This window comes from Lolium rigidum, chromosome 5, assembly GCF_022539505.1.
Source record: "Lolium rigidum isolate FL_2022 chromosome 5, APGP_CSIRO_Lrig_0.1, whole genome shotgun sequence".
Lineage (NCBI taxonomy): Eukaryota > Viridiplantae > Streptophyta > Magnoliopsida > Poales > Poaceae > Lolium > Lolium rigidum.
In genome coordinates this window covers 173,930,398-173,958,260 of record NC_061512.1, presented here as the reverse complement: position 1 = coordinate 173,958,260, position 27,863 = coordinate 173,930,398, and the positions used below count along the sequence as shown (strand labels likewise).

Here is a 27,863-nt window from a genome sequence, read left to right as displayed (position 1 = left end):
TCAAAGATGAATTTGGCAGGGTGGTCTTCATCAAAGTTGTTCACCTTGATGTTGACTTTGAAATGGTGCAAAGAGTTAGCAAGCATTGGTTTGGGAAAAATGAATTGCAGGGGCTCAAAGTGGTGATCAGACTAAAATTGGCAGATTTGGCCATTATCTCATGTGAGTGGAAAATGTGTTTGAAAAACAATTGAATGGTGAACCTTTGATTCCAAAAGTTGTAATAAGTGTTTAAAAACATTATTCAACTAATGGTGAAGACCAAATAGGTCTAGGGTCAAAATTTATAAAAAAAAATGCCATAGGGCATATGTGGGTTTTTAGGGTTTTGTATTTTATGGATTTTCTTCTTCTTTGATATTATTTGGTTGGTGATCTTCATATGATCACTCTAGGGTTTTAGAGCATACCAAATACAAGTAATAACAATCATCATGGCATATCACTCAAATGCACAAGTCCTATGCATGGTACTATATGCAAAAGAAAAGTTTTTTGTTGGTTTGAAATTTTGCTTTCTGGAATTCTCTAACTTTCTTTTTCTTGAAATTTGGGATGTTACAAACCCTTCCCCCTTACAAAAGATCTCGTCCCGAGATCGAAAAGAAAGTTAGGTACTAAAGAGATCTGGGTACTCCTTCTTCATGAAGTCTTCGCGTTCCCAGGTGGCTTCATCCTCGGTATGATTGCTCCATTGGATCTTCAGAAACTTGATGCTTCGGGTGCGGGTGGTTCTGTAAGCTTCTTCTAGGATGCGAATCGGCACTTCGCGGTAAGTCAGATCCTTGTTGATATCCACCGATCGGTGATCGATGTTCTTGAACACTTCGGTCTTCTCAGGGACTTCAAGACATTTCCGGAGAAGTGAGATGTGAAAAACGTCGTGCACAGCCGACATTTCTTCAGGCAACTCCAGTTGATAAGATACTTCACCTCGGCGGCTGAGGACTTGGAAAGGTCCCACATAGCGAGGTGCAAGTTTTCCTTTCAGCTGAAACCTTTGCATCCCTTTCAAGGGGGATACTTTGAGATAGACGAAATCTCCGATCTCAAAGGTCATCTCCCGACGTCTCTTGTCGGCGTAGCTCTTCTGTCTGGATTGCGCAGTCTTGAGGTACTCGCGGATCTTGTGAACTTTCTCTTCAGCTTCGTGAAGAATGTCAGGGCCGAAAACTTGACTCTCTCCGACGTCTGACCAGTTCAGGGGGGTACGGCACTTCCTTCCGTACAAGGCTTCAAAGGGGGCCATCTGTAGGCTGGCTTGATAACTATTGTTGTAAGAGAATTCTGCGTAAGGTAGGCAGTCTTCCCACTTGGATCCGTATTCCGAGTACGCATGCTCTAAGCATGTCTTCCGATGATCTGGTTTACTCTCTCGGGTCTGTCCGTCGGTCTGAGGGTGATAGGCGGTGCTGAAATTTAGGCGAGTGCCTAGTCCTTCATGCACCTTCTGCCAGAACCTTGAGGTGAACTGTGATCCTCTATCTGACACTATCGATTTGGGGGTTCCGTGCAAAGCAACTATTCTGGAGATGTAGAGTTCAGCTAACTTGGGGCCTTGATAGGTGGTTTTGACGGCGATGAAATGGGCGACTTTGGTCAATCTATCGACCACTACCCATATGGAATCATTGCCTTTGCTGGATTTGGGCGAGTCCGGTGATAAAGTCCATTCCTACGGAGTCCCATTTCCATTCAGGAATCTGAAGGGGTTGCAACAGTCCGGCGGGTCTCTGGTGTTCTGCCTTAACTCTCTGACAGATGTCACACTTAGCGATATAGCTACCGATCTCCCTCTTCATTCCGTGCCACCAAAATTGTTCTTTCAGGTCCTGGTACATCTTGGTACCTCTGGGGTGGATTGAATAAAGGGTGTCATGGGCTTCTTGCAGGATGACTCGTTTCAAGTCAGAGTCCGATGGTACGCAGAGACGTTCTTTGTACCAAAGCACTCCGGCTTCATCCACGGTGAATCCGGGGGCTTTTCCTTCGGCTATCTGTTTCTTGATTCCGTCAATGCTAGCGTTGTCTTTCTGGGCTTCCTTGATCTGACCAACCAAGGTGGGTTGCAGTTCTATGCTGGCTAGGAATCCTTCACTCACGAGTTCAAGTCTGAACTGTTCAAACTCTTGGTGTAAACTGGGTTTTTCGGTTGCGAGCATGGAGTTCAACTGGCACGGCAGTCGACTCAAAGCATCCGCTACCACATTGGCCTTGCCGGGGTGGTAGTGAATCTCCATGTCGTAATCCTTGATCAATTCGATCCATCGGCGTTGTCTCATGTTCAACTCCTTCTGGGTGAAAATATATTTGAGGCTTTTGTGGTCGGAGTAGATCTCGCATCGATTACCCATGAGGTAATGACGCCAAACTTTCAAGGCTAAGACCACGGCTGCAAGCTCGAGGTCATGGGTTGGGTAATTCTGCTCATGTTGCTTGAGTTGTCGTGACAGGTAGGATACAACCTTGCCTTCTTGCATAAGTACGCATCCAAGTCCAGTCTTGGAGGCGTCGCAATATACGTCAAAGGGCTTTGCGATATCTGGCATGATCAGGATTGGGGCTGTTGTCAGTCTACTCTTGAGCTGTTGAAAACTCTCTTCGCACTTGTCGGTCCACTCAAACTTTCTGTCCTTTTTCAGCAGTTGGGTCATTGGTCGAGCGATGCTCGAGAAACCTTCGACAAATCTGCGGTAATATCCGGCTAATCCAAGAAAAGCACAGACCTCAGTTTGTGTGGTTGGGGCTTTCCATTCCATAACAGTTTTGATCTTGGCGGGATCTACGGCAATTCCTCCTGCAGACAAGATGTGTCCGAGGAATCCAACTTCTTCCAGCCAAAACTCACACTTGCTAAACTTGGCATACAGCTGGTGCTGTCTAAGGGTTTCTAGGACAATCTCCAAATGCTGTTCATGTTCCTCTTTGGACTTGGAGTAGACCAGAATGTCGTCGATGAAAACAACGACAAACTTGTCCAAGAAGTTCATGAAGATCTTATTCATGAGATTCATGAAATAAGCGGGGCATTGGTCAATCCAAACGACATGACGTTGTACTCATACAACCCATATCTGGTGGTAAAGGCAGTTTTTGGAATGTCGGTGGCTCGGATCTTCAGTTGGTGGTATCCAGTTCTAAGATCAATCTTGGAGAAAACTCGGGATCCGGTGAGTTGGTCAAACAAATCTTCGATCTTGGGTAAGGGGTATTTGTTTTTAATAGTGACATCGTTAAGCTTACGATAGTCCGTGCATAAACGATTTGCACCATCCTTCTTGTCGACAAACAAGACGGGGGATCTCCAGGGGGATGCACTTGGTCTAATCAAACCTTTGGCTAACATGTCATCTATTTGTTTCTTCAGCTCCACAAGTTCGGCGGCGTTCATGCTCGTAGGCTCTCCGGGCGATGGGTCCGAGTTCCGGGGATTAACTCGATGATAAACTCGATATCCCGGTCCGGGGGCATACGGGTAGATCATCCGGAAACACATCGGGGTAGCGACAAACGACCCTGATTTGATCCAGAGTTGGCTTGGATACACTTTGGTTGCGGGTAAATTTTCCGGGTAGTTTTTCGTAGACGTGCTCAACTACGATACCAGATGCTTGCTAGTCATGGTTATGGCTTTCTTGGCACAGTCTATTAATCCATTGTGCTTGGACATCCAGTCCATTCCTAGGACAACTTCCAAACCTTTGGTTCCAAGTATGATTAGATTTGCAAAGAAATCTACATCATGGATTTTGATGGGCACATTTTTGCAAAATTTTCTGGCTTTGGTGGTTGATCCGGGAATTTGAACTATCATAACATGCTTCGGATCGAGGGGTTGAATTTTACTTGTTGATGCAAAATCTTCGGTGACAAAGGAATGAGATGCTCCGGAATCAAACAACACTCTAGCAGGGGTGTGGTTGACAGAAAACATACCCAGCACAACATCTGGTGCTTCCTGGGCTTCTTCGGCGTTCATGTGGTAGAGGCGGCCGTTGCGGTTGTTGGGGTTGTTGGGGACAAACTTCTTGCCGGTGGAGACACGGCGTTGCTGCTGAGCAGGAGCAGCGGTGTTGCCGGCGAGCTTGGCAAGATGCTTGGGACACTCGTTGGAGTAGTGCCCCACTACACCACACTCGTAACAAGTGATAGTGCTCTTGTCCTGCTTGTTCGCAACGGGAATGGCATTGCTCCCGGTTCTGGGGGTGGTGTTGGTGTTGGTGTTGTTGGTGTTAGGGGCTCGAGGTGGAGCGCGGTTGTAGTAGTAGTTGTTGTTGTAGTTGTTGTAGCCTCCTGGCTTGGAGTTTCCTCCACTTCGGTTCTGATAACCGGGGCGAGAGTTCTGCATCGGGGGTTTGTTGTGTCTCGGAGTGAAACCTCCGCTTGAGCTAGGGCGAAACTTTTGGGGGTGGCTTGATCCACTCTGATTTGCCATGCGGCGCTTGCGGTTCTCATTGGCTTGGTTTAACTTGCCCTCCATCTGGATGGCGGAGTCAACAAGGGCTTCGAGGTCGGCGAAGGGGATGTTGACGAGGACAGTCTGCATCTCATCATGCAGTCCATTCAGGAATCTCTCCTTCCTCTTCTCAACGGTGTCAGTCTCATCAGGGGCATACCTTGACAAAGTGAGAAACTTGTCGCGGTATTCCACCACCGTCATGCGACCTTGTTTCAGCTCACGGAATTCATCCCTCATCTTCTTGATAAGACCCGGGGGTACATGGTACTTGCTGAACTTGAGTTTGAAATCTTCCCAAGTCATGAATTGACCTCCGTTCATGGCACGGGTACTTGTCCACCAAGCGCGAGCTGGTCCAGCGAGATAGTGAGTGGCGAACAACACCTTCTCGTTGGCTTCCACTCCAGCTACTTCCAGATTGTTCTCCATAGTCTGGAGCCAATCATCGGCGTCGAGGGGCTCCTCGGTCTTGCTAAACACCGGAGGGTTGGTGTTCTGGAAGTTCTTGAGCTTGGATCCGGGGTGGTCATGATTTCCATGGCCTTGGTTGGCGATGTTCTGCAAGGCGATGATGTTGGCTTGTCGCTCGGCTCTCTCGGTTTCCCGGTCTGCAAGCAGGGTTTGCAGAAGTTGCATCATCGCGTCGTTGGTGCGATTCGGAGGGGCCATCTGAAGATATAGTAGATCATGAGATAAGAGGGAACAATCTCGAGTTCATTTTGGTTAAGCTTGAAAAATATTTGAAAACTTGTAATCTTTTCATGACAAACATAACATTCATTCATTCATGCAACACATAGTACAAACTACACACATACTCCACTGGTTTTAAGAACCATTCTCATGCTACGATACAAAGGACGGGATACAACTCACACCTACTATAAGTGAGACTAGTGCAACTACTCCTCATCATCGATATCGATCGGGACGTAGTCATCGGGTCCTGCCTCCAGGAACTCGTAGTCCTCCTCCTCGGTGTTCTCGTCCTCCTCAAAGTCATCGTCATCGCTCAGAAAGGCGTCTCCTCCCTGAATATCGATGCCTTCATCGTCATCCTCCAGCTGACTAATCTGATCCTCCTGGGCCTTGACAGTGGCCTCAAGTGACGCGATCCGGTCGCGAAGGCGGCGAATCGTAGCGTCCTTCTTGGCACGCTGCTGGCGAAGGCTTCTGCGGTCGTTGTTGAGTAGCTTGATCGCCTCACCCTGCTCGATGATGTGAGCATGGGTCTGGTTCGCGTAAGCGCGAGAGGCGTCGAGGTCCCTCTGAGTCTGGTAGAGCATGAAGTCCAAGTGATCCACGTGGTGCCTCAACTGGGGGTGGAGTGGCACATCCATGGGTCTTCCGTCAGAGTTACGCCTCGCGAGATGCGCAAAGCGTTCCTCACGAAGTGCTTCCGCATTCTGTCCGCACAGACGAGCAAGTGCTTCCTGCAGAGCACGTGCAAGCCCGTCGAGCCAGTTGCTTTCCCTGAAAGAGAAAAGGATCCTCTCCGAGGTGGGAGGCTCCAGCTTGCCCCTCAAGTCGGCAGTGATAATCCACTGCAGTTCCCCTCCCGGCTGGTCGTCCACCGAATCCCGTGAAACTCGGGGTGTGGGCGGCCAAGGTGATCCGACAGGAGTCGAGGTCATGCTCGAAGATCAAGCTTCCTCCATTCCCAAGCTGATAAAACTTGGTGTTGAGGGGTTCATTCGGCTCCATCTGAAAGAGAATTGGATGAGTAAGTTAGAGAGTGCAAAGTGTGGCAAAGTTTTAAGTTGATTCAAATAAGATCGAACATGCTTCATCAAATTTTGGCAAAGTCTCAAGGACAAGAGTGTAGTAAATTTTCACAAATAAGTTCTTTCATTTGATTTCAAAGTTAAATTTTTCAGAACGCCCATTCTAACTAAGGTCTTCTAAGGTCAAACAATGGCTCTGATACCAACTTATCAACACCCGGATTTTTAAGTCCGAATGCCTATTATGTCATACATCGCAATCCCAGGAATATTGTTGTTGCGAGGCATAATAGTTAAGTATCACAGTCATCATTCATTACAAACCATAGGTCTTACAAATTGGAATCACATGATCCATATTACACGAATAGTTGATCTATTGATCAACGAACCAACACAAGTTCATAGTTCAATATAGCGGAAGCGTAAGATACAAGGACTCTCTAGTCCACAGGCCAACGCTTGACGTCGGAAGGTGCTTAGTTGTCGTAGGCGTCCTGCTGGTCATCTCCTTGGTCATCTTCATACTCTGGCCATTTGAATAGCCAGGGACAAAGCCGTGAGTACGTTGAGTACTCGCAAACTAATACTAAAAGTAAGTGCTAGACAATCTAGTGGGGTTTGCTAAGCTCTAGTTTATTTGCATAAAGCTAGTTTTAGTTCACAAAGTTTTTGAGAAAAGCTTACTCAAATGCTAACTAACTCAAGTGGGAACATTAGTGTCATTCCCACCATTCAAGTGGTGATTTCAATTCAATCCACCACAAGTCATTTCACCATCACCTTTCAACATCATTTTCAAAGATATGACATCGGACACTGTATGGCCTTTCCAACCGTCCGTAACCGTGGACGCGGCTATTCGAATAGGTTTACACTCTGCAGAGGTTGCACACTTGTGCCACAACATTTGATTTCATCCGTCGAGATTCCCCTGAATAATCGTAACACGATGCGCGGATCATCAACCATAACCTTTCACTTACAAATCCTAGTATGAGCACCTCTCCCCATGAGCTTGGCCTCCCAGTGAAGACAGACAGTCAGCCTGGGAACTGCACAGGGCTTGGGCCGGACATTCACCTCATTTCGCATCATATCGTATCGTTTCTTTTGTGGTAGAGGCAGCTTTCGGCATAACCCCAATGACGCTTGTTTAGAGGGAACCCATACTAAGACGCATAAACTTCCAGTTAAGCCCTACCCATAATCAGGTATTGTGGGGGTACTTGATAATTGGAAAGGTATCGCATTCAAACCAACATCATGTTTTATCAAAAATCACCATCTTCTCTTGGTCATATTCACCTTCAAAAATCATTCAATGGAATGCATCTTCATTCCAAGGTTTCAAAATCCTTTCAAAAAAAATCACAAGGTTCCCATCTAGAGTAGTCAAGTTTAGTTCATTAGCACTAGCTCTAATTCATGAGGGGTGCTACCTTGCTTTGCTTGGAAGAGACTAACTCACTACTCTAATAACCAACTTGTATTTTGACCAAAGTTAACTATAAAAGTAACCCTTTTAGAAAACAAGTAAAAACTTGTAAGGTAAAAACTTGGGATGGGTTCACATAATAAAAGATAAGAAACATGGTGCCTTGCCCCAAGGGGCTTTGCACTTGGCAAGAATATTAGCTTGCAGTAACTTGCAAGAGTAAAGCTTGCCTTGGTAGTTCTCAAACTGTTCCTCCTCCTCCTCTTGGTAGCAACCTTCTTCTTCGAGCGTACTCTCCGGTGCTACCGTCTAAATTTGAATACGAGTATAATTACTCACTAATTCATTGGCTATTCCACACATCACAAATAAACACACAAACTACTCTATGCACACAAATAAATAAACTAGGGTGCATGGGTGGTGGGATTTAAATAGACTTTGTATTCCATATGTAAAAGATAGTTTCCATAGGGTTCTTGAGAAATAATTTCCTCTCCTTGAAATCTTCTTAAGATTTAATTTCTCCAACAATCATGGATGAACTCATATTGACCTAAGTCAAATGTTCATCATCATCATTTGGGAAAATGATTTAAATGAGGTGGATCACCTCATACCATTTAAATAGCACTACCCTTGATTTAATCTCAAGTAATTCATCTAAGAGAGTTTGGGACCAGGGGTCCAAACATCCCATGAATTCATGTGAGACAAGTTTAAATGAAGTGTAAGACTTCACACAATTTAACCTTAATAGTTTTGGATAATATCAACTAGTTAAACTAGTCAAAATATCCATTCATTAAACCATGGCATGATCATGCAAAGTGACAACACCATTTTATTGCATAAACAATTAGTGTAAGTCAAATGTGAGCTATTAGAGTTGGAAATAACTTAATATCTATTTTGGTTGATTTTTAAGAATTTATTTGAATAGGAAAAAGTCCCTGTCTTGTTATTTTTGTCAAATTAATTCTACAAAGAATTTGACCAAGAGGCCAGTGGCATGTTGTAGAGAATTTCAGTGGCTTTCCAACAATATCAAATCCACTAAATTTGGTTTAGCCAATTTGAAACTATTTAATTTCAAAGTTTGGGCAGTATTGAATTTGGATGGAATTGATTTAAACGAATTTTGAATAAAAGGGCCGGCGGGAAAACGAAGCTGGGCCGATTTGAATTAAAACGGCCCACTCCAGCCCACCACGGTCCACAGACGCGCGGCGTGCTGACAGCGTGGGGTCCACGCGTCAGTGGCTGTTAAAACCCGAACCGGTACGGGTGAAGCTGGGGCGTAGGATTAGATGCAAATCGAACGGTCGAGGTTCATCGTCTTCTCCGACGAGAACCCGACGTGCTGGCGGCGGACCTAGGGGGTGGGAGTGCTAACCGGGGCTCCCGCGGTGGGCTGGCAGTGTGCGTGATGTAGATGTGGGCGACGGCGGTTCTCCTGGTACCGGCGGCTCGTCCTGGGGCGGCTCCAATCGACGGCGAGCTTCGGCGGCGATCACGGGCAGTGAGGCTTCAATTGGGCGGCGGCGGTGGCTAATCGAGGCAGTGGAGTGGCTCAGGTGGTCGAGTGAGAAGAGGGGAAGGCGATGGTGTGCTCAGATCGACGAGGAGGGGTCTCCTTTTATAGGGACGCGAGGGTGCTGCGGGGCCGTGAAGAAGTCGACCATGGCGCGGCTTCTCCGGCGTGCTATCGAGCTAGGCGAGGTGGTGGCAGTGTTCTACGGCTCCTGGCGATGCTATTGGCGGCGACAGCGGGGTCGGGCGGTGGCTAGGTTGGTCGTATTGCTTCCGTGTCCGTCGCGTCCGCGGCGGACCAGGGTTCTCTTCTCCGGCGACGGCGGTTGCGGGTCGTGGTCGAGGGCGTGTACGGGAGCGTTGCGGTGTCACGGTGATGCTCAACGTGCTCGCGGGGGTCCAGGGGGTGCTCGAGGTCGTGGCGCGGCGCGTGTCCAGTGCGTGCCCGCGGTGTGCACACGCTCGACGCGAGCGGCGTCCAGGGCGCCATGGACGCGTGCTGGTCAGGCCGATGCAGGGCTCCTCCTCGACAATGGCCGGTGCTAGGTGGTCCAGTAGAGTGAGGTGGAGGGCAAGGACATGGTGGCCAGGGTTGGCGAGCAAGGGGGAGAGGGGAGGCTCGGCATGGTGATGCCATGGCCGGCATGGCCATGCCATGCAAGCAATCTCCTCCTCCTTAGCTCCACTATGTGTCATTCATAGTTGGAGGGAACCAGGGGACCATTTGGGGTTGGTTAGGGTAGGTTTGTTTGAGTAGATCACTATTTGCTATAGTGTGTGAATAGTGTTCAATTTTGGAAAATACAAAAATATCCAAAATGGAAATAATTCAAAAGGTGAAAGTTTTTGAAAAGTGAGTGTTGAGATAAGTTGTAATTGACCAGAGATGAATTGAGGTGGTGGTGGAAAAATTAGATTTCAAAATTTGGCCAAAATGGCTAAGTGAAGATTGTTGAACTTGTAAAAAAGTTAAGACTTTGGATGAGCATAGCTAGTGATCAAAGATGAATTTGGCAGGGTGGTCTTCATCAAAGTTGTTCACCTTGATGTTGACTTTGAAATGGTGCAAAGAGTTAGCAAGCATTGGTTTGGGAAAAATGAATTGCAGGGGCTCAAAGTGGTGATCAGACTAAAATTGGCAGATTTGGCCATTATCTCATGTGAGTGGAAAATGTGTTTGAAAAACAATTGAATGGTGAACCTTTGATTCCAAAAGTTGTAATAAGTGTTTAAAAACATTATTCAACTAATGGTGAAGACCAAATAGGTCTAGGGTCAAAATTTATAAAAAAAATGCCATAGGGCATATGTGAGGGTTTTTAGGGTTTTGTATTTTATGGATTTTCTTCTTCTTTGATATTATTTGGTTGGTGATCTTCATATGATCACTCTAGGGTTTTAGAGCATACCAAATACAAGTAATAACAATCATCATGGCATATCACTCAAATGCACAAGTCCTATGCATGGTACTATATGCAAAAGAAAAGTTTTTTTGTTGGTTTGAAATTTTGCTTTCTGGAATTCTCTAACTTTCTTTTTCTTGAAATTTGGGATGTTACAGCATGTTTCATGATTATTGGAGAATCATCCACCGGAGTCGGGATTCTGCTGGAAAAAGCACCATCAGAATGCAATATTTCTGGAGATCAACAATTGACGGAAATTAAACCGAAGATCTTATTTTTCCAGAAGATTGAGCTAGCCAAAAGGAGGAGCCGAGGAGGGCCGCCATGGGCCCCCCATAGGCTGGCGCGGGCCCTGGCCTGGCCGCGCCGCCTTGTGGGGAGGGGGCCTACATCCCCCTTCGGCCGCCTCTCCTTGGCGTACTTCTTCTACCCGAAAACCTAAGGTGCGGGGATAGTCGCGAGGAGACACAGCCGCCTCTGTGGGGCGGAAAACACCAGAGAGAAAAGAGCTCTCCGGCAGGATGAAATCCGTCGGGGAAATTCCCTCCCGGAGGGGGAAATCGACGCCATCGTCACCGTCATCGAGCTGGACTTCATTGGGATCATCATCATCACCATCATCTCCACCGTCGTCACCAGCATCTCCACCGCTGCACCTCGTCACCGCTGTAACATCTAGGGTTGAATCTCGATTGCTTGATAGGGGAAACTCTCCCGGTATTGATTACTCTTTGTTATTGATGCTATTGAGTGAAACCATTGAACCAAGGTTTATGTTCAGATTGTTATTCATCATCATATCACCTCTGATCATGTTCCATATGATGTCTCGTGAGTAGTTCGTTTAGTTCTTGAGGACATGGGTGAAGTCTAAATGTTAGTAGTGAACTATGTTGAGTAATATTCAATGGTTTGATATTTAAGTTGTGGTGTTATTCTTCTAGTGGTGCCATGTGAACGTCGACTACATGATACTTCACCTTTATGGGCCTAGGTGAATACATCTTGTATTCGTTTGCTAATTGTGGGGTTGCCGGAGTGACAAGCAACTGAACCCCCGTTGGTATATCGATGCGGGAGGGATAGCGGGATCTCGAGTTTAAGGCTGTGGTTAGATTTATCTTAATTACTTTCTTGTATTTGCGGATGCTTGCAAGGGGTATAATCACAAGTATGTATTAGTCCTAGGAAGGGCGGTGCATTAGCATAGGTTCACCCACACAACACTTATCAAAACAATGAAGATTAATCAACTATATGAAGCGAAAGCACTAGACTAAATTCCAGTGTGTCCTCAAGAACGTTTGGTCATTATAAGTAAACAAACCGGCTTGTCCTTTGTGCTAAAAAGGATTGGGCCACTCGCTGCAATTATTACTCTCGCATTTACTTACTTGTATTTTATTCATCTGCTATATCAAAACCCCCTGAATACTTGTCTGTGAGCATTTACAGTGAATCCTTCATCGAAACTGCTTGTCAACACCTTCTGCTCCTTGTTGGGTTCACACTCTTATTTATCGAAAGTACTACGATACACCCCCTATACTTGTGGGTCATCAATAGAAACACCAAAAGCCTCAGATCTCCCTCCTCCTCCACCCAAACTCGAATCCCTCCGGGGAAAAGATAGAGGAGGTCTTGATCTATATTTCCACCGAGCCAAATCTTGTTCCCCTTGTATTCATCGAGATACTTGCTCTCTAGGATTCCTTGAAAATCCTAGGTGGGAAAAGAAGTCCGGAAGCATCCGGGATGTGGATTTGCTTCTGACAAGATTGTGAAGGTTTGGAGGTTGCCTCAAAGTCTACCACAAGTGAGTGAGCTATTCCTTCGTGGATAGGCTTCAAAGAAGAATGTGAGCCTTCGTGGCATTGGGGAATCCTTCGTGGGACCCCCACCTCTCCAAACGTGACGTACCTTCTTGCAAAGGAAGGGAACACAGGAATAAACCTTTGTCTCCGTGTGCTATCGGTTGTTCCTAACCGATCTATTTACTTGTGTTATATCTTCTTGTGAGAGCCTTCATGCTCGAGTACTTGTATCATCATATAGGGTGCCTCACCTAGTTTGCATTAGGCTCACCGTTATATTCCGCAAAGCCTAATATTGCAAGAAAAAATTAAAATCTGTAGAAACCTATTCCCCCCCTCTTTACCATCTCTGAACTTTCACCATTTTTGTCAATTTCCAGAAAGGTTTATCTTTTTGCTGGGAAAAAGCTGTTTGTCTCACTATTCCTAGCAAACCATGTACCTGAGATAGTCAGCTCATGAGATAAATATCTTCTAAAGGAAAAGTTCCAGCCAAGGCAGCAGCATCAGCATCAGCAACGGTAATGTTTTGTTCATTGCAGGTATCAAAAATGTGAGGGAAGGAATCTTTTAAAGGATTAATTCCACACCATGCATCACACCAGAAACTTGTCATTTCCCATCACCTACTTGCATCCTTCTGCCCACAAATATATATATCTTTTACTCTCTGCATATCTATCCACAAGGGGGAGTCTCCAGATCCGCTCTTTGAATAAAAAATACCAAAATCTCTCAGGTATTTCTCATTCATGAAATGATTCCAAGGACCAGAACCAGATTCAATTTTCCACCACCACTTGCACATAAGACTGAAATTAGATTTGGAGAGATCCTTTAGGCACGAACCACCCTTCTTTTTGGGTTTACAAATCCACCTCCATTTAACAAAATGATATTTTCTCTTATCTGCACTACCAGCCCAGAAAAAGGATCTAGTAGGTTTATCCATCTCCTCAATTGTAGTTTTATGCAATAGTCTCATGGACATCTGATACACACATGTGCTGGACAAACAGGCATTAATCTTGATTATTCTTCCATCAATAGACATATTATTTCCAACCCAGGCACTCATTTTTTTCTTTGTTTTATCACCCAGGAAACTGATCTCAACAAGGCCCTTCTTGTACAGATTGGTGTACACAAGTACTTTATTGGCCATTCCCCACCTTGACAGTTGAAAAGATCAGAATAACACTGAATAATTATAGAACTAATTGATGCATGCGTTTACTAATTAATTATAGGACTCTATGAGTCATGTGCGGTGTCAAGCCGTCACTGGGGTTATCTGATTAATCTCATCCAAATATTCGTCTGAAAGACACTGTCATCGTGACACGAAACAACATCTGGGTGTATTCCCACTTAAAAATTGACGTAGCACCTGAAATCTGATCGTGTTTGTTAAGATTACTGAACCTTGCTCATTAGTCTCTATGGAAGTACTCCTACCAGGACACAAAGGAATCTTGGGGAACCATTCTCTAGCTTTCCACGGAACCTTCGTTTTGTCTCCAATTGTCTTTCTTTTAGGCTAATCGACAGAGTCCTGTGATTTTTCTTTATAGAATCTACGGCGGGCCAAAAGGCCGGCCTGAACCATTTCCGAGTAAAAACCAAGGTCATAAACAGAAAACTAGAGGCCAAGAGTAGCCTGTCACAGAGATTTTATTATATCATTTTTTGTGCCCTCGTAATTGACCGTGAGTGGAAAACTAATATGGATTTGGACTACTGATAGGCAGAATGTTCATTTCAAAGCTTCCACCTCAACTCAGAAGACAGGATAGTAGCTTCGTTTACAACTACCCTTCTTGCGACCTCATCTTTGTAATCTTTCTTTTGACAGTGACCTCTAGACCGCGGTTGTGTTACATTTGGAACTCCATAAACTACCGAACCAAGTCCAAGCTCAGTGTTGACGACTTGAGGTCTATAAGTAGCACCAAGCTCCAGCATTGCTCCTTCAAGTTCTCAATCTGCAAATACGCAGCAGTCTAGCAACACCAGACAGAAATACTGTAGGAAGAAATCACCATGGAAGGCAGCGGTGACCACGAAGCTCTCATGGCTGCACTGATGGCCAACAGGCAGCTGCTAGAAGCCAAAGTAGCCATCAACAACGCGATACTCACCGCCAACGACGTACCCACCTCGCCGCCCGGTGATTTCTTCGTCGTCGGCGAGTGTGACGGGCAGAAGACCATAGACGGCGAGCAGGTACCGCTGGTCCTGACCCCGGCAATCGAAGGCGGCACCCGGCACGAGGCGCTCGTGGCCGCTCTGAGGGCCGAGAGGGAGTGGCTGGAGGGCAAGGTGGTCGCCAACAGCGCCGTGCTGCTGCGCGGGTTCGGCGTCCGCGACGCGGCGGAGTTCGACGCCGTCGTGGAGGCGCTGGGGTGGCCGGACATCCGGTACGTCGGCCCCGCGCCGCGCACACACGTCCACGGCCGCGTCTGGACCGCCAACGAGGGGCCCCTCGAGCAGAGCGTCTACTTCCACCACGAGATGGTGCTGGTGAGTCACTTTTCCCTATCAGCAAAGAGTCGATGTATGCCTCTCGCCTCCAGTGTTCATGTATTTGTGTCTCTTGTTTGGATCAAAGATCAAGGAGTTCCCGGAGAAGGTGATACTATTCTGCGAGCTGCCGCCGCCTGAGGGCGGGGAGACGCCGTTCGTGCCGAGCTTCCGGGTGACTGAGCGGGCGCTGGAGGAGTTCCCGGAGATGGTGGAGGAGCTTGATGTCAAGGGGCTGAGGTACACGTTCACGGCGCCGAGCAACAACAACACCGGGTCCATGAGAGGGAGAGGATGGGAGGACGCTTTCGCCACGTCAGACAAAGCTGAAGCAGACAAGAGGTATAACACGATCAGCTTCGTGGCTTCCTAGCCAACTTCGTAATTTTTTTTAATGTGTGTGACTTTTTCTCTGTTGGTTTAGAACTATCTTCATTCATTCTTAGTTTGATAGATGATGTTATCGAATTTTAGTTGCAACTCGTTACTAGCATAAATCATGCAACAAATCTAACGGCCTCAAACATTTTTCTTAGTTCCATTGCATCTCCACTTGCATTTGGAAAAATCTTTATTGCAACTCTATTTGTAGCTGAAAAAACTAAGTTGCAACTTACGTGCACGAATCATGAGGCAATCAAATGGTGTAGGACTTGACTAAGCATGAACTTAGTTTTTACCTAGTTGAAAACTAGCAAATGTAGTTTTTAATTGGAGGTGCTAATTCTCAGTCGAAGATTGTCTTGATTCTCAGTAAGGTGATTTTTGACGATTTTGTTCTGTATTTAAAAAAAATAGTGTGAATAATATTTTGTTGTGTAAATTCTCACTTAAAATTTACAACCCATTGGCAACATAAAAGTACTTCATTGTAACCCATTGATCACTAAAAATTCTATTTGCAACCATAGTTGCAACTAAAAAGTCTTAGTTGTAACGTTGAAAAAGTTTCACCTTTAACCCCATCCACAACTAGTTTTTAAAATTTGCACCCACACCAGCACCTCACTAGATGGACGAATCATGATGCAAATTCAACGGTTATGAATAAATAGCAAAAATATTTATGTTCCCATGATGAAACTATCAAAATTGTTCATATTGTCCCTAGGACCAGCCCATAGGCTGGTCAATTAGGTCCAGGCGGCCCCGATCACCGGTAGAAGGAGGGTCCATCAAAATGTACTAATATCTATCATACTAAGATACTAAAAAGTTTACAAGAGGTGATTATCCTAGATTAGTAGGTTTTGGTGCTATCGGTGGTACCGGGTTTAGTTAGGTTGCTAGTGTTGATCTAATAGATGTGCAAATTGTACTAAAATCCTTCTTAGTTAGATTTTCTTGGTCAATTCCATGCATAAACTTTTAGTAGCCCTTCTTTGCGCTAGACGATACAAGGCACGTTGCAGGCGAACATATGAAATAATGAAACCGTACATGCAAAAATATAAGAATACATGGTATTTAAATAGTAGTAGGTGATTACAATGATGGATGCTATTTCAGTACCAAGTATAGAGCTAGCATAAAAATCTGTTAACTTACAACAGAATCCCATTACACCTCACAAGATAAATTTTACCAAAAAAACCTGAAAGAAATCTTACCATTAATTCAATTTATCTCTTGAAGTTTCTATAGATATGTTTACATGTAACCATGTGCTAAACCAATATTATGATATTTTAAAACCATATGTTTAGAGATCTCTGCCAAAAATTTGTATAATATTATATAGCTTACGCAAATTCCGATGGATAGTCTATGAAGGAAATAATGTTACAAAATTTACTTTCAATAATCCAAATGTAAAAATAAAATTTTAACTTTGTTATATGGTTAACTGTGCCAAAAATAATAAATTGTACTCACTAAGACTATATCATGATGAAGCAATAAATAAGTATGAATGTTTAGTACAAATCGATTTGCCGTAGGTCAAATAATTCTTAAACCACTCCACCTTATCCAGTGACGACTATAACATCGGATAATGTTCCAAAAGACCGAAACCGTTTTCTTTTTTACTACTGACACACATATATGTCTAATTCATACTTTAATATTGTCTAGGGTGGCAACTAGCAATGATTTAGCATGTCAAAATATTGTTAAGCTTTCTTTGAGAAAATAAGATTAATTTTGCATAATTAAGTAGAATATCAAAATTCTAATAGAATATAAAAAATAAAAAATATGTTGAAAATAAACAGAAAAAATCTGTAAGGCATGATTATTATCACAAACAATTGGGGCGAATTTAATTTTTATAAATATTTTAAAATTAAGATAAATAGTTATAAATAATTATTTCACATGGATCTTTATTGTTTAAAATATATATACCTATATAAAAATATAGTTTTCCTTGTATGTTTGAATGATATATTAATTTCTTGATCTCTGATTATTTTCTTTCCCCCAATTTATGATTCTTTCCCATTATTGATATATTCTCAAAAAAATTGAAATACCCTAGACTATATCGTTAATAAAGTTCCTTCATCCTTTCCAATTTAGGTTTTACAGATTTTCTTATATTTTATATTTTGGTTTCTCCATTCATTCTAAATTGTCGACTATGTCGATAGACACAATTCTACCCATAGAAAAAAGGTGCATATCCTGCACGCCAACAAAATCTAAATGATTCTTGGAGAGAGGGTGGGCATGGTCTTGATAGTTCAATTGTATTGAAATTTAGGGTTTCACAATATTTTATTTTCTAATGTCTAACTAAACAAACCTCCAGGCTAGATTTAGTTATTTATGTGATATATTTTAGTTATCTAAACCTTCTATCGGCCAAACAATTATTGGATTCATGGTGAGGAAATCCTTATACTCAGTACTCACATGTTTATCTACCAGGTTTTCCACATTTGTTTCTGTATTGGAATTAACCTTTCATCAATATTATTTCACAAGAATATTATACAACCACACAAGCAAGATTTTAATTAACCGCTGCTTCTACATACTAAGAGTCTAAGATGCACAAAGCCAACACACCCATATCGTCATAGTAAGAACGGTCTAAAGAAAGATGTAGTGAAAAAAACTACGGTGGGGGATCTCAACTCGGAGCCCTGACCACCATCGATGATGGCTAAACAACGTATTCGTGAATCACTGCAATTCACACACATCCTCGATGTGAGCATCAAAATATACCCTCCATTCGAGAAGAATTAATCCTCTTGAAGCCTTGAATTCTTCTGAGAAAAATTCAGTAGATTCCAAGGTCAAACCATGCACAATGAGCCACTTGGAAAAATCAGACTTGCTTTCATTATGCAATTCATTCTTTTTTTAGTGTAAGAATAGGTAATTGCAGGCCAGGATAGCAAAGATAAGTCAACTAAGAAAGTGATAGTTGAACTTGTTGTCACATTATGGATTTAAAATTTATATAACATGATTTTATGTTTTCGATAAATCCCAAATATTGAGGGCAACATTTTTGCCTCCTAGCTCCTAGGAGCATATGCTCCCATTGCGAACATTAAACTTGCAACAAAAAAATTAAGTAAAAAAATCAATATTATTGATAAATAAATATTAGTATGAAAAAATTTGTGAAGAAAAGACACATTTTGTGCAGAGGGAAGAAATAACAAAACAAAAAAGTGCTCCAAAAGCGATCATTTGAGTACCAGATTTGGGTTCTTGCAGCAGCAACTCTATTTATTTATTTATTTATTTATTTATTTTATAAACAATTACATGTGCATATAAGACATATTCAATTATTATGTATATATGTCGAATATGATAGTATACTATCAAAAACAAAATAAAATAATTCATAAGGGTGTATGGTTGCAGGGCAAAGGCACTAGGAATGGACGTGGAGTGGCTCCTGGACGGCGGCGTGAAGACGATCCTGGGTCCCCGCCCGCTGACTCGCGTCTTCCCAGGACGCAAGGGCCAGAGGATGTGGTTCAACACGGTGGTCGGGATGCACGGCAAGGAGCTGAGCTCGGCCACGGCGGCCGACGGGTCCGAGATCCCGGCGAGCTTCGTGCAACGGTGCGAGGAGATCATCGAGGAGGAGAGCATCCAGTTCCGGTGGCGCAAGGGAGACATCCTCATCCTCGACAACCTCGCCACGCTCCATGGCCGGCGGCCGTCGCTGCCTCCCAGGCGAGTCCTCGTCGCGACCTGCAAATGATGCATACAAGAGTTGCCACGTTAGGCCACGAAAGCACATTGCGAATACGGGGCAGCTCACTTGGGTTGCCCTTCTGTGACATACATTTTTGTTTGTTTAGTTTTGGTCCTTTTGGGATGGTGTGTACCATACATATGCTCTCCTTAACCTTAAGCACTTGTATATCAGTATGGAGAATGCATGATGGCGTGTTCCATGAGGCAAAGAAGTGGAACATCTGAAGAAAGGTACATCGAGACTGAGTGACATTTTCGCTGCCGCTTGCTGTCTGAATCATATTCCCTACTAGGCGGACCCGCTCCTACGTACTGGTTCTGAGTTCTCACCATTACGAATCGCATCTCTCAATTGTTTTCTCAAGGCGGGAATAATTAACGAGAATTCTCTCCTTATGCTTTGAGTCAGGCGAGCAGCCTCTTTATCTGTCTGCCAAGTACCTCCGAATACAGCTAGACACATATATGCGGCTGAGATCGAGCTGAGATGCGGCAATGCCAGTATGGGTGCAGAGAACACAAAGCAGACTCCCAACCTGTATGAGGCCTTCGAGCCGCACCATGAACTTCTCGCGGCAGCGCGAGGAGGCGATTGGGGCCGGCTAGAGCTTCTCCTAAGCAAGAAAGACGACGCGGCGGCACGCGAGGTCGTCATCCACGTCGACGAACCTGTCGACGTCCAGGTCGATGCCTCGACGGCGGTAACCCCCGCCGAGGCTGCCACCGCGGCGCGGGACTCCGTCCTCCACGTGGTGGCCTCGAGGGGGGACGGCGACGAGTTCCTGAGGAGCGCCACGGTGATCCACGGCAAGGCCGGCCACCTCCTCCAATCCCGGAACAGCAACGGCGACACGCCTCTGCATTGCGCCACCCGCGCCGGGTGCGGCAAAATGGTCACTCACCTCGTGGCTCTCGCGAGGAAAGCTGGCAATGGCGACGGCGGCGACGATGAGAAGGTGAAGACGATGCTAAGGATGCAGAACGAGCAGGGCGAGACGGTGCTGCACGAGGCGGTCCGTCTGGGCAACAAGGACATGGTCGACCGGCTGATGTCGGAGGACCCGCAGCTTGCTCGCGTTCAGCCGGCCGATGGCACCTCGCCCTTGTACCTAGCCGTCTCGCTGGAACACGACGACATTGCGCGGCAGCTGCATGAGAAAGACCAAGCGCTGTCCTACTCGGGACCAGACGGCCGGAATGCCTTACATGTAGCCGCTCTCAAGGGCAAAGGTGAGTTTACAATATTTTCCAACTCCTAGCATGCAACTGAATAAGGGCATCTCTAGCGGATACGGCAAACCGTAAACCCTAAATCCGCGTATCCAAGGCACCCCAATGCGGATTTAGGGTTCGAAAAACGCATGCGCAGTTTACATACGACATAAATAAACTGCAAATTTAAAATTTGATTCGCGCTTTCATACAACGGGAGTTCAACAGCGGAGCCTAGTGCTCCGCTCATCTAGGTCAATGTCGCCGCCGCGGCGAAAAAAATGCAGTAAAACAATCCTACCGGAGCTACATGCCGCGGCGGCGGAGCCGGCAGCCTACTCGCTGTCGAGCTCAATGTAGACCTTATCCTGCGTCACCTGCTCGCGGCGCCACTCCTGCTCCTTCTCGGCATCGCGCGCCGACTTCTCCACGAAGAGCTTCGTCACCGTGCCGAGGGCCGCTTCGGGGACGAAGTCACCCGTCTTGAGCACGTCCTGCACCTCCTTCTCCATCCATGTCGCGATGGCGGCGATGTCCTCGTCCTCCGCGTAGTCGGCAGGGTTGAATCGCGGCGGTGGGGGCGGCCCACTCGAGCTCGAGCCCTCCGAGAAGGCGAGGCGGTGCGGCACCGGGGCGCTGGAGGTCGCGCGGCGCGGCACGCTGGAGCTGGACGCCTCCATGTCGTGGGAGGTCGACCTGCGCGGCGGCGGAGCCCGCGACCTCGACGCCTCGAGGTCGCGGTGGTACTACGGCTCCCACCGCTCGAAGGCGTGCGGCGGCCTGAGCCCCTGGTGCAGCCACCGGTACGATCCGCGGATGTGGGCGGCGTCGGAGGTCCGCCGCTGCCGCTCGATCTACGCGGCACTGAGCTTGCCGCCGCCCACTCTACCTCCCCCCGCATCCTCCCTTACCTCCGCCGGACACCATCTCGCCGGGATTTGTCGCCGACGCGCGCGAGTTGGGTGGATTTGTCGACGGCGGCAAGCGGAGAGGCGGAGGAGCAGATGGGGTTTGGCCCTCATCGCCTCACCGATCGCTATAGTTGCAGGCAAAATGGCGATTTGGGCTGCGGCCTAGATCCCATATCCGGGCCAGACCACCGATGCAGGGTCTGGTCTGGCCCAAATTTGCGCCGAAAACCGCATATCGGCCCGCCGCCGCGTTTGCGGGCCGATATGCCGTATCTGCTAGAGATGCTCTAAGAGGGCCATTCCAATAACCAGAGTGAAACGAAGCGGTCCGTCTGGGCAATAAGAATATGCTGTATTTTTGCTTCCTCCCTATTTTGAGTTTTTGGCTGCGGTTGTGCTGTATCCGGTCTGTGTATTCTCATGTTTAGATTTTTTATTTTTTTATATTTGTTTGTACAAATTTAAATATTCATTCTCCTTCTTGGATCTTAAACTTATATTGCTTTTTAATATATAATGATAATAATTAAATTTCCATGTTTGTATTCCAAATTTTAAAGCTTACAGTCTGAACTCTGAAGTCATTGTAACTTTTAGCTACATAATTTCACTGATATCTAGCAACTGCAGAAACAACAAATATGCTATTGGAATGGAACAAGGATCTCATCAAACAAGCAGACCGATCTAGTAGAAGCACACCTCTTCACTTCGCGGCATCATGGGGGGAGCACGAGGTGATCAGCCTACTGCTTGCCGCCGATCATTCCGCTGCTTATCAGGCTGACATCGACGGATCGTTCCCCATACACGTGGCGGCGTTTGCGAACAAAGTGAAGGCTGTCTCTGTCTTGCTCAAGGACCGCGAGGACAGCGCCGAGCTACGCGACGCCAACGGCAGAACCTTCCTCCATGTGGCCGTCCTCGAGGAGAGCCAGTCCGTGGTGACGTATGCTTCCAAGCTGCAGAGCCGGAAATTTGCGTCGTCGGTGATGAACATGCAGGACAAGGACGGCAACACCGCGCTTCACCTTGCGGTTAAGATGGGGAACCTTTGGATCTTCAACCCTCTCATGAAAAACCGAAAGGTCATGCTGAATCTGAGAAATAACAATGGCCAAACGCCGCTTGATCTTTCATGGACCATGATACCCGCAGGGGTGCATTACGGATTGGTAAGCATTTTAGTCGTATTCCCTTCGTTATATAACTTTTGTTGTGGTTTTAGTTTGAATTTAAATTAAAACCACCATGAGAATTATATATGGGATGAAAGGAGTACTAACTAGGTTCATGCTTGTACAGTATATGCTCCTTAATTCTTTCGACTATGCTGATGCTTACGTTGCCACTGACATGTTCTCTTATAATTTCTTCAGAACCCAAGTATTATGATACATAAGTTACTACAGGATGCAGGCGCTAAGAACGGCACTTTCAGATGTGATCACTTCCACAAGAAACACATTGCTAAGCTAGACAAAGAAAACGAAGCAAAGAAGATCACCGAGTCCACGCAGACCATCGGCATCGCTTCCGTTCTGATTGCGACGGTCGCGTTCACGGCAGCCTTTGCCCTGCCCGGCGGCTACCGAGCCGACGACCACAAGAAGGGAGGCACACCGACACTTGCCGGGCACTATGCCTTCGACGTCTTCATTATCGCCAACACGCTGGCCTTCATCTGCGCCGGCCTATCCATCACCAGCCTCATGTACGCGGGGGTCACCTCCGTGGACATACGCACCCGCATGATCTCCTTCGTAATCTCGGTGACACTCATGGCCGGCTCGGCTCGGAGCCTCGGCGCAGCCTTCGTGTTCGGGCTGTACGTGGTGCTTGCTCCGGTTGCGCGCGCGACAGCCATTGCGTCTTGCGCGATCACCGCTCTCGGGCTGGTCGATGCAGTTTGGGTCTTCCTGATGGTGGGCAATGTTGAGCTGATGCTGCTCAAGAGGCTTGGAGTTCGGGCATGGTGGAGGCTGCCACGGGCGGTTCTCGTCACGTCGATGTCGCTCTTCTGGCCCTACATTGTGATCGCCGGCGTGCTAGCGTTGTCTAAAATTAAGAAAATGCATTGAATTATAGTGAATTCGTGTATACATGGTTGTAACGGCATTTTTTTCTCGAGCGCCTAGTTTTATATTTGTATTGGTGACGATGAAAGTGAAAACAACTCTCCCTGAAACCAAAATAAAACCCTACGAAAATGATATATTACAAAGTTTCACGATCCAAATCCCATTGCGTTTAGGAGAAAAATACAAACACTGTGAAGACTACATGTTTTTTCTTCAGAAAGATTCGTGACATGATCTATCACTAGTATAAAAGGGGGCTTCCTTCCAGCCCTTTAGTACCGGTTTCCTTATGAACCGGTACTAAATGGTGCATTACTACCAGTTACACTGACCAGGTCTTTAGTACCGGTTCGTAAGGATCTTTAGTACCGGTTCGTGACATGAACCGGTACCATGAATCGGTACTAAAGGTTTTCCTGCTCCCCACGCACATCCACCCCCCCCTCCTCCGTGGATCGCCTTTTTTTTTTGCTTTCTAAAATACAAATGAAAATGATAGAAAATTAAAAAAATAAAATGTTTTCATATTTTTGTATGTTATGCAACCTACTATTCGATGAAATTAAGAAATTCGAATTTTTACTTTTTTTGCAAAAAAGGTTAAAAAATGGTAAAATCACATTAATTTTTGCATACGACGTCGGAAAAATGCATATAATATATCAAAATCATCGTGGGAAAAAGTTACATCCGAATTCACTTGCGTTTACCCGATTAGCCAATTTTTATATTCTCAAAATACTAAATGAAAATATGAAAGCAGGAAGATTTTAGTTTTTTTCCAGAAATTTTGAATTTTATATATTTATTATTTTTAAAAAATTAAAATTAATAATTATAAGATTTTTTTAGTCCTAAAATATTACTATTACTTTTAGCAAATTATAAGATTTTCAAATTTTTAGGTTTTAGGTTTGGCAAAAAAATATTAAAATTTTAAAAAATAATTAAAAATAACAAATTGAAAATTTTAATTTAATTTATTTATTCAACATTATTATTACATTATTACTTTTGTTTATTAAAATAATTATTTGAATTTTAAACAATTAAGAAGTGTGACATCGACCAACATGTTAATAGGATTGATATGATACTACTATCAACAACATGCGCGCGAAACACTTGGAAGTGGAACTCGGAAGTTAAGCGTGCTAGTGCGGGAGTAGTGTGAAGATGGGTGACCGACCGAGAAGTTGTGCCACGGCACGGGTAAGTAATTTGACTAGAGATAAAGTGTAGTTAGAGACTAACGAAAATACTAGAAATTCTGGAAAAAAAAGAGGGAATGCAAAATAATTTAAAACATATATAATCTTTTTTTAACGAAATAGCCTTTGGTACCGGTTCGTGTTACGAACTGGTACCAAAGGTCTCTAGCCCTGCGGGATCCTCCGTGCCCATGTGGAGTTACCTTTAGTACCGGTTCGGAACGAACCGGTACCAAAGGTGGGGAGGCTTTAGTACCGAACCTTTAGTACCGGTTCTAAAAACGGTACTAAAGACCATTTGGAACCGGTATTAAAAGGGGTTTCTCTACTAGTGTATATATTATATACCAAAAGCAATATAAGAGTGTTTTTCGAAGCAACATGTCTATCCACATATGCTAGAAAAATATAGATTGACAATATATGGAAATTCAATTCGGCTCTCGGGTGCGTATGCTCCCTCTACTAAAAAATTATATTTTGAAATGTTGAAAAATTTGGACAAAAAATTCTACATGTACATCTTCATAATACACATGCGTTCGTCAAGTTTCACAAAAAACCAATATTTTGTGTGGTCTATATAAAAAAGAGAAAGTTTATCTTGTGAAAATCATTATTTTAATCATTGAATTTGGTCTTTTTTACACACGTCAAATGATAAGTCGATTTTTTATGAAACGACTTTGTGAGCACATAGTGATACGTCTCAAACGTATCTATAATTTCTTATGTTCCATGCTACTTTTATGATGATACTCACATGTTTTATACACATTTTATGTCATTATTATGCATTTTCCGGCACTAACCTATTGACGAGATGCCGAAGAGCCAGTTGCTGTTTTATGCTGTTTTTGGTTTCAGAAATCCTACAAAGGAAATATTCTCGGAATTGGACGAAATCAACGCCCAGGGTCTTATTTTTCCACAGAGCTTCCAGAAGACCGAAGAGGACACGAAGTGGGGCCACGAGGTGGCGACACACCAAGGCAGCGCGGCCAAGGAGGGGCCCGTGCCGCCCTAGTGTGTGGGCCCCTCGTGACGTCTCCAACCATACCCTTCCGCCTACTTATAGCCTCCGTCGCGAAAACCCCTGGACCGAGAGCCACGATACGGAAAACCTTCCAGAGACGCAGCCGCCGCCAATCCCATCTCGGGGGTTTCAGGAGATCGCCTCCAGCACCCTGCCGGAGAGGGCAATCATCTCCCGGAGGACTCTTCATCACCATGATCGCCTCCGGATTGATGTGTGAGTAGTTCATCCTTGGACTATGGGTCCATAGCAGTAGCTAGATGGTTGTCTTCTCCTAATTGTGCTATCATGTAAGATCTTGTGAGCTGCCTATCATGATCAAGATCATCTATTTGTAATGCTACATGTTGTGTTTGTTGGGATCCGATGAATATGGAATACTATGTCAAGTTGATTATCAATCTATCATATATGTGTTGTTTATGTTCTTGCATGCTCTCCATTGCTAGTAGAGGCTCTGGCCAAGTTGATACTTGTAACTCCAAGAGGGAGTATTTATGCTCGATAGTGGGTTCATGCCTCCATTGAATCTGGGACAGTGATAGAAAGTTCTAAGGTTGTGGATGTGATGTTGCCACTAGGGATAAAACATCAATGCTTTGTCTAAGGATATTTGTGTTGATTACATTACGCACCATACTTAATGTAATTGTCTGTTGTTTGCAACTTAATACTGGAAGGGGTGCGGATGCTAACTCGAAGGTGGACTTTTTAGGCATAGATGCATGCTGGATAGCGGTCTATGTAGTTTGTCGTAATGCCCTGTTTAAATCTCATAGTAGTCATCGTGATATGTATGTGCATTGTTATGTCCTCTTTATTTGTCAATTGCCCAACTGTAATTCGTTCACCCAACATGCTATTTCTTATTGGAGAGACACCACTAGTGAACTGTGGACTGATACGTCTCCGACGTATCGATAATTTCTTATGTTCCATGCCAAATTATTGATGATACCTACATGTTTTATGCATACTTTATGTCATATTTATGTATTTTCCGGCACTAACCTATTAACGAGATGCCGAAGAGCCAGTTGCTGTTTTCTGCTGTTTTTGGTTTCAGAAATCCTAGTAAGGAAATATTCTTGGAATTGGACGAAATCAACGCCCAGGGGCCTATTTTCACACGAAGCTTCCAGAAGACCGAAGATGATATGTAGTGGGGCCACAAGGTGGCGACACACTAGGGCGGCGCGGCCTGGCCCTTGGCCGCGCCGGCCTGTTGTGTGGGGCCCTCGTGTGGCCCCCTGACCTATCTCATCCGCCTACTTATAGCCTTCGTCGCGAAACCCCCGCATCCGAGAGCCACGATACGGAAAACCTTCAGAGACGCCGCCGCCGCCAATCCCATCTCGGGGGATTCAGGAGATCGCCTCCAGCACCCTGCCGGAGAGGGGAATCATCTCCCGGAGGACTCTTCACCGCCATGGTCGCCTCCGGAGTGATGAGTGAGTAGTTCACCCCTGGACTATGGGTCCATAGTAGTAGCTAGATGGTCGTCTTCTCCTAATTATGCTTCATTGTCGGGTCTTGTGAGCTGCCTAACATGATCAAGATCATCTATCTGTAATGCTATATGTTGTGTTTGTTGGGATCCGATGGATAGAGAATAGTATGTTATGTTGATTATCAATTTATATCTATGTGTTGTTTATGATCTTTCATGCTCTCCGTTATTAGTAGAGGCTCTGGCCAAGTTTTTACTCTTAACTCCAAGAGGGAGTATTTATGCTCGATAGTGGGTTCATGCCTCCATTAAATCTGGGACGAGTGACGTAAAGTTCTAAGGTTGTGGATGTGCTTGTTGCCACTAGGGATAAAACATCGATGCTATGTCCGAGGATGTAGTTATTGATTACATTACGCACCATACTTAATGCAATTGTCTGTTGTTTGCAACTTAATACTGGAAGGGGTTCGGATGATAACCTGAAGGTGGACTTTTTAGGCATAGATGCATACTGGATAGCGGTCTATGTACTTTGTCGTAATGCCCAATTAAATCTCACTATACTCATCATATCATGTATGTGCATGGTCATGCCCTCTCTATTTGTCAATTGCTCAACTGTAATTTGTTCACCCAACATGCTATTTATCTTATGGGAGAGACACCTCTAGTGAACTGTGGACCCCGGTCCATTCTTTACATCGAATACAATCTACTGCCATACTTGTTCTACTGTTTTCTGCAAACAATCATCATCCACACTATACATCTAATCCTTTGTTACAGCAAGCCGGTGAGATTGACAACCTCACTGTTACGTTGGGGCAAAGTACTTTGGTTGTGTTGTGCAGGTTCCACGTTGGCGCCGGAATCCCTGGTGTTGCGC

General features: G+C 45.1%; 1 protein-coding gene across 1 annotated transcript; it reads left to right on the top strand.

The window, feature by feature from the left end:
• Nucleotides 1-14,420: 14,420 nt before the first annotated feature.
• LOC124656725 (clavaminate synthase-like protein At3g21360) lies at nucleotides 14,421-19,077 on the top strand. Its single transcript, XM_047195419.1, has 3 exons — nucleotides 14,421-14,900; nucleotides 14,989-15,242; nucleotides 18,732-19,077. Exons 1-3 carry the CDS (start codon nucleotides 14,421-14,423, stop codon nucleotides 19,075-19,077), a joined length of 1,080 nt encoding a protein of 359 aa, XP_047051375.1.
• The last annotated feature ends 8,786 nt before the right edge of the window (nucleotides 19,078-27,863 follow it).